The sequence below is a fragment of the Salmo salar genome, chromosome 21 (genome assembly GCF_965601325.2).
Source record: "Salmo salar chromosome 21, fSalSal1, whole genome shotgun sequence".
Taxonomy (NCBI): Eukaryota; Metazoa; Chordata; class Actinopteri; order Salmoniformes; family Salmonidae; genus Salmo; species Salmo salar.
In genome coordinates, this window is record NC_138311.1 from 21,158,826 (window position 1) to 21,181,764 (window position 22,939).

At 42.4% G+C, this 22,939-nt stretch overlaps 1 protein-coding gene across 9 annotated transcripts in view; it reads left to right on the forward strand.

Annotated features, from left to right (window-relative positions):
* Positions 1-22,939, forward strand: part of tns1b (tensin 1b) — a 313,864-nt gene that overhangs the window by 102,080 nt on the left and 188,845 nt on the right. For all 9 annotated transcript variants that reach the window (XM_014164411.3, XM_014164404.3, XM_014164409.3 and 6 more), the window contains exon 2: positions 17,656-17,770. In XM_014164411.3, coding sequence (XP_014019886.1) covers positions 17,656-17,770 — 115 coding nt within the window. The remainder of the gene's footprint in view (positions 1-17,655; positions 17,771-22,939) is intronic.

Genomic DNA, 22,939 nt, shown 5'->3' on the forward strand with positions numbered 1-22,939 from the left:
TTTATTTCTGGCTTCGTTGTTTTGTTTCACTTGGGGTTACCCATAGTTAGTCATAGAAACAGACCATGATCCTTCAGAGAGAGCCTGATCACCAGCATCAATCATTCCCCAATAAACAAAATCCCTTGTAGCTTTGGAGACGAAATAGCACCACATTATAAAGATCACTAGCGAGGCTTTCATTTGAGTTTGGTCTCCCTTTATGAGTGCAGTCAGATCGAGGCAGGCAATTGAGGTGAATAAGCCATTTATGAAGTGTTATGGAATTCTCTGCAGGTCTGAGCTGCGTCCAGTCTGATACGGTATTTGACTGAGTAGCCTTGGGTCTAGAACTGCATGTGAGAAGACTCATACCTTATATTTAGCATTATCAGATAGGGTTCTACTCTCTTGGTTGTCTCTTACTAAAACAGGTAAAGTTTTCTGCATAAGATAGATTGAGTGATAGAGTGCAGGTTATGGCCAAATACTATTTTGGTCAGTGGGCAGTTATCCTTTGAGCACTATGTGCTTAGTACATTCAGGGGCCGGCTGCCCGGATCCAGGTAAAGCATATTCCTGGACAAAAAAATCACATTCTCCACTGAGCATGCTTTCTGTGAATGACAGTTCTTTAAAATATGGTTCTTTGCGGAAAGGCTCGGCTTGAGCCCATTTGCGTAAAATTGTTACATTCAGCACCAGAGTTTTACATTCCAGAATTTGCATGCATTGCTTTGAGAAATACAGTATGGTATTTCAAAATGCTCCACAGCCATTTTTCTCTGTAGACTGCGGAATTCAACTGTAGAGAGAGTCCAATAAAGCCTTGCAGGTGGCATCACTCATAGACAGGGTTGGTTAGGCTGGACCTGAGCCCAGTGGAGGTCAGGATTCATCGAACAGGAAGTGAGACATGGCTGTGGGGCGAGACATAACTGAGAACCAAGAGACCAGACCTCCTCCAGCCTCCCCAGCATCTACCTCTGCAATCCCTTAATCATTCACAGCTCATCACAAACTGGCCTTGGCTACATACCATAGGCTACTGAGCTCATATGTGTGTGTGTGTGTGTGTGTGTGTGTGTGTGTGTGTGTGTGTGTGTGTGTGTGTGTGTGTGTGTGTGTGTGTGTGTGTGTGTGTGTGTGTGTGTGTGTGTGTGTGTGTGTGTGTGTGTGTGTGTGTGTGTGTGTGTATGTTCAAAAAATGGACTGCTATGTGTGAGTCAATATGAAAGTTCACGCATTCCTGTATTGTTCCTGTATTGTGAGGGATTTTGGCCTCAGTTTTGATTCCTTGTTGCGTCTATAAACTCCAATTTCTGGCTTGCTTGTGAACACTGCCTTAACCGTATATGGCCATGTTGAGCTTCTGATACATTCAGCACCTGAATCAAGTGTGAGCCATGCCAGAACATTTCAACATGAATTCTCGCCCAATAGACCTCCACTGCCGTGACAAGGGGTGAATTCTAAGGCTCTTTCTCAATTGTCTAAAAGTTTTCCCCCTCCTCAGCTAGTTCCCATTATCTCATTCCCTTCTAGAGAATGCTCAAAAGGTAAAAACAATGTGGTGGAAACTCATCATTAGGCTTTCCTACTCTTGATCATGTATTCTCAGAACAGTGCAGATGAAGAAGAGGAGAATAGGACAGATCTTTAGACAATTGAGAAAGAGCCTCAAGTTTGTTTTTCCTTGCTTGATAAAGCTCTTCAGCTTCTATTATTGATGCCTCTCTTCTCCTAACCAGTAGTAATTATTGGGCTAGTCTGCTGACAGCCTGGGATTTTACACCCTGATAACAACAACAGCAATGATACAGGTGTGTCTGAGGCTGGGCGAGGTGCCCACTAGCTGAATACAGTAGTCTGCCAGCTCCTCCCTTGCTGCCAGCGTCCAAGGAGGCATTGTCTGACCGACTTATGGGAAAAAAGAGAGTGTAGCCAAACAATGGCTTCTGCGTCTGTCAGTTACAACATTACTCTTTGCAGCCAATCTGAAGCGACCATAATTCATGCCCTTAGCTTTATCATCAATGTTTTCATTTGAGGTGCTCTGTTGCCACAAAACAGAAAGACCATGTTGTATTTCAGTGTCTGCTTCTTGAGATAAAACAGCCTTCTTTATCAGATTCTACAAATCTCCTGTGTGGAATTTGTTACGAGTGCAAAAATGAGACCACTGTTTAAGATACATGTGTAACTTCATTATTTATGATGGGATATAAGAGAGACTAAGTCCCACATGGGCGTGTATGCCTTTATGAGGCATATAGTGCGGTGGTTGTTCTCTGTGGGATGACTGTTAGGCCTATGTACTATAACAAGTTGTGGAGCAGGCCATGGTTTATGTTACCACCACCCACTCCATTATGTTCAAAGGTCTTTGTCAGTTTAAAGAAAGTACTTTCGGGGTTATGAAGCTCATTTCTGATGATGAACTTGGTTACTTTAAACTGAGCATAGATTAGGACCATTAAAGCGGGCTGCTTGCGGGAAGAGGTTTACAGAGGTTTTGGGGGCGTGCTTCTCCAGTGTTGCTCAATTCCTGACATTTATTTTCATTTGCTGCAATGTCTCTACGGCTTCTGAGAGAAAATTATGTTCTGGTTTTGCGAAAACTACGCCAAACGAATTAGGTGATGTCATTCAGTATCAAGTCCAATTGAACTGCTTTTCATGCATGGTTATGATTAAAGAATGATTAAAGAATTCAAAACAAAAGCTATTACATACCATTTTAATAGTGTAATGACGTTACTCCCTGCTCTCTCTTCTCTCAACTTAATCATCATAGTCTTTTTATCCCTGTGGAATTTTCCTAAATAAGTCTTTATTTTATCTCAGCATTGTACTACATTTGAGTTGGGAAAGCACCAGGAAATTGTTTCTTTTTTCTTGTAGAGCTTGTAGATGCCATGACGCCAGGATGCCGCAACGCACTTTTTGTTTTGAGTGTGGCTGAGTTCCAAAAGGGTTGTTTCGGCAGTCCCCATAGGAGAACCCTTTTTGCTTCCAGGTAGAACACTTTTTGGTTCCAGGTAGAACTCTTTTGGGTTCCATGTAGAACCCTCTGGGGAAATGGTTCTACGTGGAACTCAATAGGGCTCTACCTGGAACCAAAAAGTGTTCTTCAACGGGTTCTCATTTAGGGACAGCCGAAGAGTGTAGGTTGTTATTTCTCCCAGGTCGGGACTGGACGACATGACCAGTAGCCACTGTATCCAGTCTGCCTCTGGGGGTGGAACATACTTGAGTTAACCATCCCTGCAGATACCTGCAGACTGAGAACCAAAGCATTGTCATTGTTCAGTCATTGTTCTGTTTAGAAGTTGGGTTTCAGTGAGTTTAGTTGAAAGACTTTCAGCTGTCTTTTCATTTTATACCTTGTTAATGACTTCAGTTCAGACTATAGATTTGTTGTTGTCTAAATGGATATAGACCTAAAGTGGTGTTTATCTGAAGCAGTTGTGGGTTGACACTGAATTAACTCTGGTAGTGAGATGTAGTATGTTTGCATAGTGCAACGTACCATTTTACAGACATTTGTGACTCATACATTTAACATGTTTATGCAAGATTTATGCACTGTATTAATGCATACCGACATTCACATACAACCGCCGTTTACATGGGCTCCCGAGTGGCGCAGCGGTCTAAGGCACTGCATCTCAGTGCTAGAGGTGTCACTACAGACCCTGGTTCGATTCCAGGCTGTATCACAACCGGTCGTGATTGGAAGTTTCATAGGGCGGCGCACAATTGGCCCAGCATCGTCTGGGTTTGGCCGGGGTAGGCCGTCATTGCAAATAAGAATTTGTTCTTAACTGACTTGCCTAGTTAAATAAAGGTTAAATAAATAAACATAACTTCATAGTGGATTGAGACTGTATTCAAAGTCTGTACTTAATGGTTCTCTCCCTCCGTTCTGTTGATAGCCTGTGAAAAAATGGGTGATTTTCTCTCTTCACTTCTGGATGACTGGGTAATTTTCTCCCTGGGATCCACCTCACTGAGATGAAAATGCATGTTGAGAGAAAGAGAGGGAGCGAGAGAGGGAAAGATTGGAATGCCTGAGGTGCATTTCTCCCTAAATGAAATCAGGTGACCGTCCATTGTGAGGCCGGTGGATGGAGGAAAGGAGAGTCGTAGAGGAGGAGGAGATGAGAGGAAGAAAAGGTCAAATTCCTCCCTTCATAAAATCACATTTTATTTTTCACATGCACAGAATACAATAGGTGTAGACCTTACAGTGAAATGCTTACTTACAAGCCCTACGGGATCGGTGTCCCTAAACAGGGACGGTTGTTGCTAACGTGCGCTAATGTGACTAGAATTACATTGCATACAACAGCCAACATTCCGGGACATAGACATGTCTTGTATGGGCAGAAAGCTTAAATTCTTGTTAATCTAACTGCAATTGTGTCCAATTAACAGTAGCTTTTACAGTGAAAAATGCTATTGTTTGAGGAGAGTGCACAATAACAAAGAACCTTTATTACGGCAACTGATTTGATACATTCACCTCTGAAGGTAAATAATGTACTTACATTCAGTAATCTTGCTCATCCAGAGGGTCCCAGAGATAAAATGTAGCATGGTTTTGTTTGATAAAATCAATGTTTATGTTCAAATGTAGGAACTGGGGTCTACAGTTTGACCCCACTGCTGTCTCTGACTCCACACCCCCAGGCCTGGCCATCTAAATGTGTGAAAGTTAGTATATAATATAAGCTAATGATCCATCATGTATGACATTCCTGGGAGTGTGTAAACTTACATTTTTTATTACCATAGCATTTTTGACTTGATAGAAATTATTGTGCAGTAAAGTAATTCTTCACTGGAAAAGTCTGAAACTTTGCACACACACAACATTTAAATTAAACCTATACTCCTATCTGGCCTTTCTATTGCATTTTTTAAATAATTTTGAAAACTCATGTTTCTTTGTTTGTATTATCTTTTACCAGATCTAATGTGTTATATTCTCCTACATTAATTCCACATTTCCACAAACTTCAAGTGTTTCCTTTCAAATGGTATCAAGAATATGCATATCCTTGCTTCAGTTCCTGAGCTACAGGCAGTTAGATTTGAGTATGTCATTTTAGGTGAAAAAAAGGTCAGATACTTAAGAGGTTGCCGTTTTAAGAAAAATAAATGTTAAGAAAGTATTTACTAAAATAAACTTAAGTAAAAAATAAGAAAAATTGAAAAATAACAAATAATTAAAGAGCAACAATATAATAACTGTAGCGAGGCTATATACACAGGGTACCGTACCGGTACAGAGTCAATGTGCGGGGGCACAGGTTAGTCGAGGTAATTGATGTAATATGTGCATGTACAGTGCCTTGCAAAAGTATTCATCCCCTTTGGCATTTTTCCTATTTTATTGCATTACAACCTGTAATTTAAATGGATTTTTAGTCATACACAAATTAGTCCCAATTGGTGAAGTGAAATGAAAAAAATGACTTGTTTCAAAATATTATACAAAATAAAAAACAGAAAAGTAATGCGTGCATATGTATTCACACCCTTTGCTATGAAGCCACTAAATACGATCTGGTGCAACCAATTACCTTCAGAAGTCACACAAGTAGTTAAATTAGCCCACCTGTGTGCAATCTAAGTATCACGTGATCTGTCACATGAGCTCAGTAAATATACACCTGTTCTGAAAGGCCCCAGAGTCTGCAACACCACTAAGCAAGGGGCACCACCAAGAAAGCGGCACCACGAAGACCAAGGAGCTCTCCAAACAGGTCTGGGACAAAGTTGTGGAGAAGTACAGATCAGGGTTGGGTTATAAAAAATATCAGAAACTTTGAACATCCCATGGAGCACCATTAAATCCATTATTAAAAAATGGAAAGAATATAGCACCACAACAAACCTGCCAAGAGAGGGCCGCCCACCAAAACTCACGGACCAGGCAAGGAGGGCATTAATCAGAGAGGCAACAAAGAGACCAAAGATAACCCTGAATGAGCTGCAACGCTCCACAGCGGAGATTAGAGTATCTGTCCATAGACCATTTTAAGCCGTACACTTCACAGAGCTGGGCTTTACGGAAGAGTGGCCAGAAAAAAGCCATTGCTTAAAGAAAAAAATAAGCAAACACGTTTAGGGTTCGCCAAAAGGCATGTGGGAGACTCCCCAAACACATGGAAGAAGGTACTCTGGTCAGATGAGACTAAAATTGAGCTTTTTGGCCATCAAGGAAAATGCTATGTCTGGCGCAAACCCAACACCTCTGATCACCCCGAGAATACCATCCCCACAGTGAAGCATGGTGGTGTCAGCATCAAGCTGTGGATATATTTTTCATCGGCAGGGACTGGGAAACTGGTCAGAATTGAAGGAATGATGGATGGCGCTAAATACAGGGAAATTCTTGAGGGAAACATGTTTCAGTCTTCCAGAGATTTGAGACTGGTTCACCTTCCAGCAGGACAATGACCCTAAGCATACTGCTAAAGCAACACTCAAGTTGTTTAAGGGGAAACATTTAAATGTCTTGGAATGGCTGAGTCAAAGCCCAGACCTCAATCCAATTCAGAGTCTGCGGTATGACTTAAAGATTGCTGTACACCAGCGGAACCCATCCAACTTGAAGGAGCTGGAGCAGTTTTGCCTTGAAGAATGGGCAAAAAATCCCAGTGGCTAGATGTGCCAAGCTTATGTAGACATACCCCAAGAGACCTGCACCTGCATTTGCTGCAAAAGGTGGCTCTACAAAGTGTTGACTTTGGGGGGGTGAATAGTTATGCACGCTCAAGTTTTCATTTTTTTTTGTCTTATTTCTTGTTTGTTTCACAATAACAAATATTTAGCATCTTCAAAGTGGTAGGCGTGTTGTGTAAATCAAATGATACAAACATCCCAAAAAAATATATTTTAATTCCAGGTTGTAAGGCAAGAAAATAGGAAAAATACCAAGGGGGTGAATACTTTCGCAAGCCACTGTATGTATGTACGGTCACTGTGGGGATGACATCATTGATTCACTTGTTGATGAAGCCAGTGACTGATGTGGTGTACTCAATGCCATCGAAAGAATCCTGGGACATATTCCAGTCTGTGCTAACAAAACAGTCCTGTAGCTTAGCATCTGCGTCATCTGACCACTTCCTTATTGAGCGAGTCACTGGTACTTCCTGCTTTAGTTTTTCCTTGTAAGCAGGTATCAGGAGGATAGATCAGGAGGATAGTTATGGTCAGATTTGGAGGGCGAGGGAGAGGTTCTTACACATCTCTGTGTGTGGATTAAAGGTGGTCTACAGTTTTTTTCCTCTGGTTGCACATGTAACATGCTGGTAGAAATTAGGTAAAACGGATTTAAGATTCCCAGCATTAAAGTCCCCGGCCACTAGGAGCACCGCCTCTGGATGAGCATTTTCTTGTTTGCTTATGGCCTTATACAGCTCGTTGAGTGCAGTCTTAGTGCCAGCATTTGTTTGTGGGCAGCTAAGAAAAATATAGATAAAAACTTTATTGGTTAATAGTGTGGTCTACAGCTTATCATGAGACACTCTACCTCAGGCGAGCAAAACCTCGAGACTTCCTTAATATTAGATTTCGTGCACCAGCTGTCATTTATAAATAGACACAGACCGCCAACCCTTGTCTTACCGGAGGCAGCTTTTCTATCTTGCCGATGGACCGAAAACCCAGCCAGCCAGCTGTTACCAGCCCTACTTTTTACAACCTTTTGTATGAAACAAAGGATCGATGATGAACATGAGATCTGGGCGTCTGACTGCATCTAGAGACACGACGATGAGGCTGGTGGACACAAATCCAACTCTTCTCGTGTGTTTGCGGAGCGAGTTTATCTTCCCTAGCCTCTGAAACTGCTGCTCAGTGCCTCACAGTCCCACGCGCATCATGAATTATTCAATCTGGTTTTTGCATAGCAGATGCCTCACAGGCAACGGACAGGACTTTTTTTCCATTCCACATTTCACACACTTTTCCATTTTTACTGGGTTGTAAAAATGTACAGATTTTTTTTATAAAGTCATTTAAATGAAGTGTTTACTACTGTTCATCATCGATCCTAACGGTAAATATTCCTGTGACTTATTTATTTCCTTATCCACGTCAAAGCATATAAGTTCAATTATGATCACTTCTCTTACCAAAATATTTCAGCACTGCAAGGGTTTAAAGTAACATTTAGTGTCATTCAAACATATCTATTTATTTTTTCAAAAAAGCTCATTTGAAACTCCATGGCAGTTTTGATGGAAAAGACAGCTATCTAATAACTAGGTTCACTTCTTCAGCTTGTTGACTCCCTGTTTGGAATGACAGGGTTTGGGAGAAGGACAGGACAGGACACTTCGCAGGACACTTCGCCAACAGTCTCTGACCCTACCATAGAGGGAATTCCTGCCCTGAGATGGGCTGTGCTATGGATACGAGCTTAGGGGGGCACGTTCAAACCACACTCACTTCCCCACCTCCTTGCCTTTCTTCCTTCTTTTCATCCCCCTTCTTTTTTATTTCTTCTCTCTTACTCTTTCCTGTCTCTCGTTCCTTTTCCCCTCCTTTTCATTCCTCTCTTTTTTTGTGATAAGGATGAAGTATTCATTGGCTGTCTTACAAAATTATCAGTTAGCCACCACCAGTAGATTCTCCTAATAGCATGCCTGTCAAAAATCTATGTGGATTCTCCTAATAGCATGCCTGTCAAAAATCTATGGGAATTTCACATAAATGTTCCAATAGCTGGTACAATCCCGGGGTTGGCCTCCTCTTATTGTCAGAGTTCAGTGTTCAGTGGCCCTTTATTGAAACTCCATGTGGGGGCTCCATTGTACTCACGTGATCAAAAGAAAGAGAGAGAGTGTGTGAGCGAGACAGAGAGAGTGTGTGAGAGACAGAAAGAGAGAGACAGAGAGGAACTGAAAGACGGAGACAGAGGGAGAGAGGGAGATGAAGGGAGTAGAGGTTGCCTCTGTGTGGATGTGGGGTCAGGCCAGACTGAGTGCAAGGAGATGGGATAGGTCAAAGGTGAGACACCCCTGCCTGCTCGCGTTTTGTGAGCTGAAGAATCATAGCCTTGCGGAAGAAAACATGCATGGAGGGGGTGGGTGGTTTGGGAGAGTGAGGAGACAGAATGGGGTTATTGGAGAAAGGGCGGGGTAGGAGCGTGAGGGGTGTTCCAGCAACAGAGGGCACACACACACATGCACACAAACTTCCCATAGTAGCAGATGGGACCTGTCGCAGTGACTCCACTGTGTGTCTTGTTAACATCTCACCCAAACACATGTTGTCCCATATGAGAGACGCTGTGTTAAGTAGGTTATTATCTCAGTTGAATGGATGGATTGGATGGGACCACTACTGATAAGGCTTGAGTTTCAATCTAATGTTCAAGGGAGTTCACACGCACACTCACTCTCTCTCTCTCTCTCTCTCTCTCTCTCTCTCTCTCTCTCTCTCTCTCTCTCTCACCCTACTTGAAGGGCATAAGATAATATGGATCTGCACAGGGTTAAGTTCATAATGTTATCAAGCTCTAGAGTCTTGTTACAAGACACTATCTGAAAACCTTTTCATTCCTCCTTGTAATGTACTTTTGCAGTGGGCTCTAAGGATGGATGCATTGCCCAGACACACCAACAGAGTTAGTGGGTGCCAATACCAAATGAAATGAACTCCACAGAGTTTGTTAAGTGGGTAAAAAAAAGCTTAGCACAGCAGGTTTGCTGAACACATCCCAGCGCCTCCCCCAGCCAGCATTTTGTTCCTTGGGAATTGTGGAAATTTACATTTTTGGTTTCCCAGTGATTCAAGAAGCCATACGTTTCCTGACCGGTAAAACAGAACGTTTTTTAAACGTTCTGAGAACGGAAGTTAACATTTTGCCTGTTCTGGGAACATGCATTTTGTAGGTTACATGGAGTTTCTGAGAATGTTTTACTATGGTTCACGGAAAGTTTTCCTGGGATATTTTATTAACCTACTGAAAACGTAGGTTATTTTGAGGTTTTTAATCAAAGCACAGATAGGACACATGTAAATGAATTTGCTTAGTCATTAATCAGGCAAACACATGTATTTTTTATTGTGGCACGGAATCATTGAGATTCAAAGCTATGATCTTCTGTTCTCTATCCATGGAATTAGTCCACTGCGCCACCAGGATGGAGCTAGCATGCCATGTTTTTTTTAACTCATACAATGCTGTTCATTTTAGTCTATTCAAACAGAGCCCATTTCAAAGGAAACAAGCACTCATTAAGAACAGGTGTGGCCAAATAGTGGATGCGGCCAAAACACAAAGCATTTTTCTTAAGCTGAAAACAGAATGTACAGTAATGTTTTTCTTTGAACGTTACTAATGTTTTCTTGTGATATTTATTGGAAATTGCCTTAATGTTCTGAGAACATGACTTTAAATAGAACTATGAGGAAACCTGCAGAAAACTTTATGGTGAAGTCTTGAAATTCCCACAGGAGAACGTAGTTTTTTTTATTTTTTTATGAACTATTTGTGAACACTCCCAATGTCAAACCAGTTGGAGAACGTTCCTAGAACATTACCAAACTACATTGTGTGTAGCCATATACGCCACAGACTTGCTGAAGTGTGTGTGTGGTAAATAGAAGCAAATAGAGGGTTATGAAAAGATAGGCATCCAGCTTTACAGATCGACAGCACCTAAAGGAAAAATTACTCCAAAACTATATTTTGGATTTTCTTTATTAGTCCAATGTTAATACAGTCCTAAAATGTTTTGGATGTCAGCAGTCAAGTTTTCAAGATATTGGATTTGAAGCAAAGTGTCACTTGCCACATCATGCCACATCATGCCACATCATCATGATGATACAAAATGCATCATATGATGCAAAACAAATCATCATGTTGATGTGGCAAGTGACACTTTGCTTCTAGAAAATCCTATATCTTGATAACTTGACTGCTGACGCGCAAAACCGTTTGGGACTGTATAACAGTGGACTAATGAAAAAATACAAAAATATAGTTTGGGAGTGGATTTTTCCTTTGAGCTCAAAAGTACATACTTTCTGAAGTGTGCACTTTCAGAAAAAAGGTGCTAAGTAGAACCATATAGGTTCTTCAGTTTGTCTACATAGGGGAACCCTTTTTGGTGCTGGGTAGAACCCTTTTCAGAGGGTTCTATTTAGAACCCTCTATGAAGGGTTCTGCCTAGAACCCTCTGTGAGGGGTTCTACCAAGAACCATATTGTCATCTAAAGGTTCTTCCTAGAACCGTCTATGAAGGGTTCTACCGAGAACCCTTTTATATTTGAAGGGTTTTTCCTAGAATCCTCTATGAACAGTTCCAATTATTTATGACAATACGTTACATATAGCATAGCCTTTCTTTGAAGGCCTAGTTATACCCTAACACTGTGGTGTTACGAAACTCCTGGTTTACAGGTCACATCAGTGCTGCAAGTCACATTATGCTGGCTTGCAAAGTGATGTGTAATTCCTATTGGAGCCCGACAGAGTTAGGAATCCAACAAGTGGAATTGTTACTCACCTGCTACCTGGATTCAGATTGACTGCGGGGTAGGAAATATTGAATACTGAGACTACCTTAATCATCTAAACTGGAACAACCATCTCAGTAATGGGTCCAACAAATCCAATATCTAACAGATTGGGTTAGTTTACAAAACTGTATTTTATTTATCTTGCTGTAGCATAAAATGAATCAACCAATCAATGTACATGCCAAAACACAGATGTTACAGTAAAACAAACAATTGTGAAAATCTCACTGCAATAGAGCATGCTGGGAAACATTCTATACAGTACGGTTGTATGTATAACCGTTCTTGCCTCCCAAAGAATCATTCTTGCCTTCCAAAAAGGGTTCTTCAGATGAAAATGGTTATTGGTAGAACCCTATCGCTCTGCTAAGAACCCTTTTGGAGTGTGTGTGTGTGTGTGTGTGTGTGTACTTTGCATGGGGTTGTAAACTAATGAGGTGAGGGATTTATCCTCACATGCAGCTCGGACTGAAATCAGTCTGCTTCCTCAGTATAAGTGTATGAGTGTGTGTGTGAGAGATGGGGCGCCATCGAATGCAGAGCTTTTAGCGTCAAGGGTGAAAAAAAGCTTATTGAGGTGACCTTATCCAGCAGGAATGTCTCAGAGTTGTAGCTGGAAAAGCGGCCCTATTGGGGGTCAATGTACAGATTTGGAGCTTATTGAGGAGGATGTGAGCGCCGCTCGTTATCCTAGTGTCAGACAGGTATCCGCTTTCATTGTAGTTGCTTTTGCCTTTCCTTTCATATTTTCCTCCATCTGAAATGATGTGATTGACCTGGACAGGTGAATAATACATTCCCAACAGGCATTCACCATACTGCTTTCACCTATCATGCTTTTTGATCAGTGCAGATCAGAGTTATCCAACTTCAGTCTTGGAGTGATATTGCGCTGTGCAAGTTTTTATCCCAGTTCATCACTAACACACCTGATTAAAAAAATATAATACCAATTTTTAGTCTGAGCCACGATAAGCTGAACCAGGTGTGGTACTGAAGGGCTGGAACAAAAGCCTGCACACCCAGTAGCTCTCAATGACCCTTTAATGAGTTGGTGAATCATGCCGTATATTAAGAGGAGATGAGGAATGGATACCATTTATACCTACTGAAACGCACCCTTGCTCTTCCCAGAGTGCTGTAGCCCTGCTTTAAACCCTATCAGCCCATTGGGAGCCATGCCCCCAAACCACGCTCCCCACTCCCTCAGAGTTAGGGGTCTCCATTGTGTGTATGTGCGTGTGTGTATGAGTGGCTCGGAGGGATGGGACCCTGTTCCCAGGAGCTTAGCGTCTCAGCAAGGGGTCTGTGTGTACACTGGCCTTGTCCCCTGGGGGTCCAATGATGCCTGTTTGAAGCCGTCTGCCTTTGTGTCAGTCTAGCAGAGAGAAAAGGGAGGTGACGGAAAGAGCCACGGTAGGACCAGGGGCATTTGCATGGTTGGCATCACTTTCAACTAAAATCCAGAGACCTCGTCTCTTGTGAATGTGAACGTACCCCCATGATTACCGTACACCCCCTCACCCCTCTCATCTCTTCCCCCCAAATCCATAGCGCCATGTATCCCAGAATCCCCCACTTTCCTCCCCGCTACAAACAATAAACAAACTCTGCGAGCAGCGGCGGCCCTCTTAATGAACGGAACCAATTAGGGTCGGGCCCCATGAAGGGAGCTCCCCTATATTGTTTTGTGTCGTTTATTTACATAGTATTTGGGGTAAACAATTGAGGCCAGGTCTCAGATGGGTGCGAAGCAGAGGAGAGCTTGTTTGTTTGGTTTCTAAAAGAGGATGAGCACTTATGGCTCCAGCCCAAATTGCTAATGGGAATTAAACCATGAGGTATTGTGCTGAGATCTGAGTGCCCCCCTCTCCTACATTCACCACCCAAAGGTGGGGAGACAAGTGACTGACATTGGAGGCCAGGCAGGAGGGATGAAGTATTTAAAAAGTGTTTTGCTGGACTCTCTTCCATTCTGTTGCACAGCCTGATGAATAGAGGGGGCGAGAACACTAGATGTCTGTTTTATTTGGGGGTCAGCTCCTCTCTGAGAGGGCCAAAGACGATGGGACTCCCTGGCCTGAATAGACTGAGATTGAGACATTTTTCCTGTCTGGCGTGTGTCCCTCACATTGTCTCCCTCTCTGTCTTCAGCGTGAAAGAAACTAAACTACACAGTTATATTCCTGTAGTAGGCTGCAGAACCCATGTGCGGAGAGGGACTTTCAGGCAGTTTATTTGCTTTTCTGTAATGTATGTTCACATGGGAAAATTACATGTCAGATGGATTATGTGTAAATGTTTGAATAGATGTTACCCTGTGTATTCATGATAGCATAGTTGTTTTTGTTTACATTTTGTCTTGAGCTCTCTTCTTCTCATGAAGTGGGAACAGCTTACTGTACATCTCTTGTAATGAACCAAAACTACACTGTTGATGAGAACCCACATAGGAGATCCCAGGACCCATGTTTCTATAGTAACCCTGTCAACTGACTAACTAGGTGGCCAAGAGGTGTGTGTGTGCATACGTGAGTGTGCGGTTAGAAATTCAGCACCCACATTGTTTGGGAAATGTTTTTTATGTTTTATTTTATTTATTTATTTTATCCCGTTTTGTCCCCAATTTCATGGTATCCAATTGGTAATTACAGTCTTGTCTCATCACTGCAACTCCCGTATGGACTTGGGAGAGGCGAAGGTCGAGAGCCGTGCCTCTGAAACACAACCCAACCAGCCGCAGTGCTTCTTGACACAATGCCCACTTAACCCGGAAGCCAGCCACACCAATGTGTCAGAAGAATTGAACCCAGAATCTCTAGTGGCACAGCTAGCACTGCGAGGCAATGCCTTAGACCACTGTGCCACTCGAGAGGCCGAGTCATTGTGGGTGTTGCCTGTAATCCATGGCTTCTGGTTGGAGTATGTACGTACAGTCACTGTGGGGATGACATCATCGATGTACTTATTGATGAAGCCAGTGACTGATGTGGTGTACTCCTCAATGCCATCGGAAGAATCCCAGAACATATTGCGGTCTGTGCTAGCAAAACAGTCATGTAGCTTAGCATCTGCTTCATCTGACCATGTTTTTATTGACTGAGTCACTGGTGCTTCCTGCTTTAGTTTTTGCTTGTAAGCAGGAATCAGGAGGATAGAATTATGGTCAGATTTGCCAAATGGAGGGCGATGGAGAGATTTGTGTGTGTGTGGAGTAAAGGTGGTCTAGAGTTGTTTTCCCTCTGTCATGGTCATTTGACTGATAGTTTGCTTCTGATTGGAGGGAGAACACACTATTCTTTGCCCGTCATGGGAATCAGACCTTGGGCTTTCTTGTAGGCTGCACAGACATCCATAAATCTACCTCTTTGCTAAGTGGGGGAGTTAACAAGGTAGACTGTTGGGGAAGAGAGGATGGTAGAGGGGAGGAAGAGATCGAGAGAGAAAGAAAGAGAGACTGACAGAGACAAAGAAAGTGTCAGACATCCAGAATTAACAAAAGAGAAAGTAACTTGAAATAGAGAGGGAGAGTGAAAGAGAGGTTCTAAGGGATCAAGACCAAAAGAGAAAGAGAATGTACTGTACAGTGCCTTCGGAAAGTATTCAGACCCCTTGACTTTTTCCACATTTTGTTACGTTACAGCCTTATTCTACAATGTATTAAATTGCTTTTTTCCCCTCATCTACACCCAATACCTCATAATGTCAAAGCAAAAACAGGTTTTTAGATTTTCTTTGCTAATTTATAAAAATAATCACCTCCCTGACCAAGGCCCTTCTCCCCCGATTGCTCAGTTTGGTTGGGCGGCCAGCTCTAGGCAGAGTCTTGGTGGTTCCAAATGTATTACTTTTAAGAATGATTGAGGCCACTGTATTCTTGGGGGATCTTCAATGCTGCAGATATTTTTTGCTACCCTTCCCCAGATCTGTGCCTCGACACAATCCTGTCTCAGAGCTATACGGACAATTCGTTCGACCTCATGGCTTAGTTTTTCTCTGACATGCACTGTCACCTGTGGGACCTTATATAGACATTTGTGTGCCTTTCCAAATCATGTCCAATCAATTGAATTGACCACAGGTGGATGCCAATGAAGTTGTAGAAACATCTCAAGGATGATCAATGGAAACAGGATGCACCTGAGCTCAATTTCGAGTCTCATGGCAAAGGGTCTGAATACTTATGTAAATAAGGTATTTATGTTTTGGATTTGAATACATTTGCAAACATTTCTAAAAACCTGTTTTCGCTTTATCATTATGAGATATTGTGTGTAGATTGCCAAGGATTTTTTTCAATTTAATCCATTTTAGAATAAGGCTCTAACATAACAAAATGTGGAAAAAGTCAACGTGTCTGAATACTTTCCAAAGGCACTGTGTATATAGAGAGAGGGTGGGAGAGCCAGCTAGAGTCAGCTGAAGTGCTTACCTCTAACCCTGGCCTTGCTGCATTCCATCCACTGACTCTTTGGGATTGATGGCCAAAGGAGGTACATAATGTCATTACTGGTACGGCTGCAGCGGCTGGTCTGGGATTTCTCTCTCGGTGGTTCACCACAGCTCCATTCCGTTCTCCTGCAATCTAAAATCCCTCTCTAAAGTTGCTCAATGTGCCAACCACATGGCCTTTTGAGCCCTGTCCAGCGAGCGCACACACACTGCCTTAATGGAAATTTGATGGATATTATAAAGCCATTCCGGCCTGCATTTCCTGCCTTGAAAAGCGTTCAGTAACCCTCATAAAGAATATGGTTAAGAATCAGGCAGCTGTGCATGCACACACACACACACACACACACACACACACACACACACACACACACACACACACACACACACACCACCCACACACACACACACACTACACCATAAAAAAAATGGTGTAGGCTATAGAATCTGGTCTGTTATACATCTCTGCTTCCCCATAATGCATTGTGAGTTGACTCAGGTTTCTTTGTTATACATTCTTTCCTCCTTGTTTACGTGTTAGTCTTGATTCACTTTTTAGACAGGTGACGCATATGCAGAATATCTCCTTGTGTGGCCATGTGTGATTCTTTCACTTGTAAAGTACTTTTGTTATATTAGCTCAATATTGCTATGTTGGGCCCACAGACAGTGTGTTAGTGGGGCCCAATATCCCACCGAGCCGAAACCCAGAAAAGCCCAAAATGGGGACCAGCTGAGAAAATACACAGAGGAAGTGATGTCACCGGTCCAAATCCCCCAAAGTCGTCCATTACAGGGTGACGCTGAGACGCTGACCACAAAGAGGGAACATGACACAGGTTTCACAGCGAGCAGAGAGTTGCCCGGGAGATGGTTGTCCTTCACTTTGACATTTCTGTTAACCTGACCCCAACGCCAACGAGCTCAGTTTAGAAGGAAGACAGGAAAAAGGGAGAACAGTTGAGATGTAATTATAGGAGAAGGAAAACACATGCCGGCTGTAGACAGGGGGGTCCTTTCAGAGGAGGCTACACTATGGACTCTGTCAGATAGGAATTATCTCAGAGGGCTTGCATAACACACCTCCAGCAGCAGCCCCAGGAAAGGGCGGGGGGAGGGAGGGGCATGGGGTGACGTGGTTGCTCTTGTTTCTCGGAGTAGAGAAAATGGGAACTGCTTCTTTGTAGAGGGCAGCTGAGGGTTTGTACACAGACGGAGTGTACCATTTCTACAGTTGTTGGGCCAAATGCTAACATTTCTGCACTTATGTGCAAATCTTCAGTCTATGATGGGATTCGGTGTGGTTCTGCGTGTTCATCTCAAGTTAGGGCAAATAAGACTTCTCCTACCACTGAAGTCAATTTGATTAATATTATGTTCATTATCTTCGCAAATGAAATAAGTATACTGTAGTTGACTATCCTTATAGATGCACAGCTTTTAATTTATACTGACAGACAATTTTTTTTATTCCTAGTTTGGTTGATTGTTCCATTTTCTTTGTCTGTGACAAAAGTCCAAATTACTTTGTCCACAAAAAACCCTTACCTATACCGTGGCTTACGCACAAATTGAACCCACAATCTTTGTATTGACACCACCATGCCCCGATCAACTGAGCCGTCTGCAATTGAACACTAACCCTCTCCTCTTTATCTGTTCCATTTGCAGCCTGAAGAGTTTGAGGCGCTTCACTCACACACCTTCCGGGCGAAGACATTCAAGAAAAGCAAGCACTGTGGGGTGTGCAAACAGACCGTCAGCCAGGAGGGGCTCATCTGCAGAGGTTAGTCCTTGCCTGAGTGTTACCATGGTAACCATGGTCATCTGGGGTCATCAAAGGGTCATTTGGGGTCTCCCAAGGTCACCGTTGTGGTCACTCTGAGTAATTACACTAAAGTAGCTCTGGGGATGTCAAGGGTTGGCAGGTTTTCAATTCACTCAATGATAGTTTGCTAATCAGGCTTTTAACAAATTTCATTGATTAGATTGATACAGGTAACTGACAAAATAAAGGAAACACTTGAGTAAATGAGGGATACAAAATATATTGAAAGCAGGTGCTTCCACACAGTTGTGGTTCCTGAGTTAATTAAGCAATTAAAACAGCCCATCATGCTAAGGGTCATGTATAAAAGTTGCCCATTATTTGGGCCACCATGGCTAGAAGAAGAGATCTCTATGACTTTGAAAAAGGGGTCTCAAAGGAGCATAGGGGGTTTAAAGGGTTGTGTGAGTCTCTCTCAGTCACTAGAGCTCAACCCAATTGAATAATTATGGGAAATTCTGGAGCGGCGTCTCAGAGTTTTCCACAACCATCACCAAAAGACCAAATTATGGAATTTCTTGTGCAAGAATGGTGTTGCATTCCTCCAATAAAGTTCCAGACACTTGTAGAATCTATGCCAAGGCTCATTGGAGCTGTTCTGGCGGCTCGTGGTGGCCCAACGCCCTATTAAGACACTTTATGTTGATGTTTCCTTTATTTTGTAGCTTGAAAATAGCTAGAAAATTGAGTGCTAGCTGGGTACTGAGGATTGAGAATTTGAAGTGGCTAAGTTTTTGTTTGAATTAGATATATACAATATAAAGAGACTATATAAGCAATATAATAATATATAGCTCTGTGAATCATCAACAGTGGATAGGCCTTTATCCACTGCGTTGGCAAACCTACAGGCTAGACAGTAGACACATTGGGCTTGGCTGGTCACTGCTACTTGGCTAGTGGACATGTCTGCATCTGCTGATAGTGCTGCATCGGGAAGCTGGCAGGTTGTTTGGTCTAGTATCCAGAAGGGAAAGATTTGGCTTGCCTATTTCCCTTCCTCCTGGCACGGTGTGGATATCTTATTCACAGTAAAGTGAAACAGAGGCATTCTCTTGGCTTAGTGTTTAACTCTGAGAGGACCTAGTAAACAATAAGCATGCATTTTGTTATTACCTTGTAGTTGTACTGTCCTCTTGGAAAGCAGACATTTTTACATAATCGTGTGGCTGGCTGCTCCCTACAAAAAAATACTACATTACTAGTAACTACATTATGTCCTTTTGAAAGATTGTTGTTTTTCTGGTAACTGTATTGTAGTCTCTTCCCATTATATTAACCATGATTTATTATCCTCCTGAAATGGGCGTCTCTTATATATATTTACAGTCCTCTATGCTGGGTCCTGTGGGTGTTCCAGCTGTCTGTCCCTGCTCTCCCAAAGGGATGTCCTGTTAGGGTAGCCAGAATGCATAGGATCAATAATTTCCCCATGGACCACAATCGCTTCACTATCACATGGGTCAACCTCTTAGCCACTTACTCTGTGTTTCTGTGTGTGCTACTTTTTTTGCTCTTATTGTGCATGTTTGTGCATACTTTTTCTTTGTGTGTGGTTGTAGTGAGCAAATGTGCATCTGGCCTTACTTGAAGCAAGAGCCCTTGACTCCTGCTGAGAGGCTTATCATGACACTTAAGCACAACTGTTCCAGAGAATGGCTCCCCTGTCAGTCAGCCTGTATAGATAGAATGTAAGAGAAGATAGCTCCCTGTCAGTCAGCCTGTATACTGTAGATAGATGGTAACAGAGGCTTAGGTATTGAGTTGTCTGCTGTATTGACTACAACATAGCTGGTTCCATAGAGGCAACTGAGTATGGTAGTGTGTGCGCGTGTGTCTGTGTGCACGTGTTTGTACGTAAGTCTGTGTTTTATGTCTATGCTTGCCTGTGTTTGTGAGAGAGAGTTTAAATACGTCTGTGTGTGTGTGTGTCGTGTCTGGTTGGAGCAGATTTACGAGGGCCAGCCAGTGGGCTCTCAGGAAAGTACAAAGTGAACAATAGAGGCCCACTCAGACAGCAACACACACACGAACACACTCCATACAAGGACACAGCCTGGAGTAGCCAGCACTGATGAATCACTGGAATTGGTCTTGTCTAAGGACGGAGTGAACAAATGTGTTCATAAATCTTCGAATAAGGATTCAGATAAGGAGTTCTCCTTTACTATTTTTAATGAGGTTTGCGAAATATTGGTTAATGTGGTTAATTTTCTTTAAAATTTTGCCTAACAGGGTGGAAATTTATGAGTGGGACATGCCGACTAACTACAACAATTTAGTCTTTATATTTATTTAGCTTTGCACCATTGTTTTCCCAGAAAATGATGATGACTTCCTGAATGAGGTGTCATTGTAGGAAGGGGTTGTTTTCTTAAATGGAGAATTACAAACTATATGTGATAACATCTACAATTCTGCGTATGCGACCAATATAGCTGTTGATTTGATTTGAAGTAACAGGTTGGAAAGTGATATCAGAGACACAGAAAAACTTAAATAAAATAATAATAAATACAATAATCATTAAAGAAATGTTAATGAGAGAGACTTTAAGTAGGACTATAAAATAATGAATACATATTAAGTATTTTATGGCTTATATTTCTTGTGGATGTTGATGAATAACACCTGGGGACAAAACACCCACATCCACTGAAAAAGTGTTGAAAATGCATAAAATGTCCTTTCAAGATGCATATTTTTGTGTTTTTAAGGTAAAGACATCAGACCTTATATTTAAAGCCTTTTGGAATCCACATTTTACACTAAATAAGAAGTGATATTTCCTGGGGACAGAAAAGGCACTGCTTGGTAGGAATGACCCAGATGGGGTTTCAGAGTTATTAGTACATCGGCGAGCACTCTGAGGTAATGTGAAGTCATGTTCAGATGTTCCACCCACCCCAACACCCCCTTTCCTTCCGTAACGCTGTTTACAAACACTCATCAGTCACATGGGTTCCCATTCATCATCCCAGCTCCACCACTTCCTCTCCTCTCGCCTGTTGCCAGGATACGTTGCTAGGCTCCATGACAATAGGAGTGTATCCTGGCTGGTGATGCAGGTATTTTCAGCATGTGTTTGTTTCCAGTCAAAAGACTAGACCCTTAGCCTGGTCCCAAATCTGTTTGTGCTGTCTTGCCAACTTCTATGGTCATTTTTTTACGGTAAAGTTGACAAGACAGCACAAATAGATGAGCACAATGCCACCAGACTGTCAGGGAAAAGTATGTCTGGAAGGCTAGCCTAGACTTCACTGACCGGATGGATGTGTTGACATGTTAGCCTACCATACTCACTGCTAATAGTGAGATTGCATGGATGTGAGTGTGTGCCGTCAGATCTCTACTGGACTCCCGACGTCGTGGGGTCGGTTTCAGTATCTGGTGGACTGAGAGGGGTATGGCCCAGAGGAACGGTGTTGGGTTCCGGTGGAGGACATTCTGGATCCCAACATCATCCGTGATTTCCACCTTCGCCGCCCTCGTCCTTGGGGCCATCCCTCTGGCCGGTGTCGTCCTGGGAGGTGTGTGTGTGTGTGTGTGTGTGTGTGTGTGTGTGTGTGTGTGTGTGTGTGTGTGTGTGTGTGTGTGTGTGTGTGTGTGTGTGTGTGTGTGTGTGTGTGTGTGTGTGTGTGTGTGTGTGTGTGTGTGTGTGTGTGTGTGTGTGTGTGGGGGGGGGGGGGTTACTGTATCACTGCCCGGGTGGATGTGTTGACATGTTAGCCTACCATACTCACTGCATGGATGTGTGTGTTAAAAAATGTATAATCCTTGATTTCAACGTATGAATGCATTGGAGATAACTGCTATGTGCTATACTGCATACAGTAGATGCATTTGGGTCAATTTGGATGCTAGCTAGTGGGACCTTCAGAAAGTATTCACGCCCCTTGATTTTTTTCACATTTTGTTGTTTTATAGCCTTTCAAAATTCAAAAGGCACTCGCACATCTGAGCAATCTTTTTTGCAGGTGCATGGCAACAGTTGAACAAGTAGAAGAAAAAAGAAACCGCACACTGCTCTTGATAGTATCACTGATCTTTAATAAGGTTACGTATTGGCCTCACGGCCTTCGTCAGAGCTTTTGTGAGTTATTTAAAGTTAGCACCCTTATGTAGACCTATCCCCACCCACATCCGTTCCACTCATCAAAAGGGTTTAGAGGCCAAGGAAAAAACTAATAAGTGCTACCAAATATAACAATATGGATTTCATAAATATTCGAATAAAGTGTGTAAATTAGACGTATTAAACACGTCTGTAAAACCACAATGAGGACACAGACCTGCAAGTTTTCATTAACATACAAAAGTTCTGATGAAGGCCGTGAGGCCGATACGTAAGCTTATTAAAGATCAGTGATACTATCAAGAGCAGTGTGCGGTTTCCTTTTTCCATCTAGTTGTTTTAAAGCCTGAATTCAAAATGGATTAAATATATTTTTCTCACCCATCTACACACAATACCCCATAATGACAAAGTGAAAACATGTTTTCAGATTTTTTTTTCAAATTTATTGTAAATGAAATACAGAAATATATCATTAACATAAGTATTAACACCCCTGAGTCAATACTTTGTAGAAGCACCTTTGGTAGCGATTACATCTGTGAGTCTTTCTGGATTGTGCATGTTTTGCCCGTTATACTTTTCAGAATTCTTCAAGCTCTGTCAAATTGGCTGTTGATTATTGCAGACAACAATTTTCTTTACGTCTTGCCATAGATTTTCAAGTATATTTAAGTCACAGCTGTAACTCGGCTACTCAGTAACATTCACTGTCTTCTTGGTAATCAACTCCAGTGTGGATTTGGCCTTGTGTTTTAGGTTATTGTCCTGCTGAGAGGTGAAATGCTGGTGAAATGCAAATAGTCTGGGTAGCCATTTGATTAGACGTTCAGGAGTCTTATGGCTTGGGGGTAGAAGCTGTTTAGAAGCCTCTTGGACCTAGATTCTTTTCGCTCCAGTACCACTTGCCGTGCGGTAGCAGAGAGAATAGTCTATGACTAGGGTGGCTGAAGTATTTAAACATGTTGGGGCCTTCCTCTGACACCGCCTGGTATAGAGGTCATGGATGGCAGGAAGCTTTGCCCCAGTGATGTACTGGGCTGTACGCACTA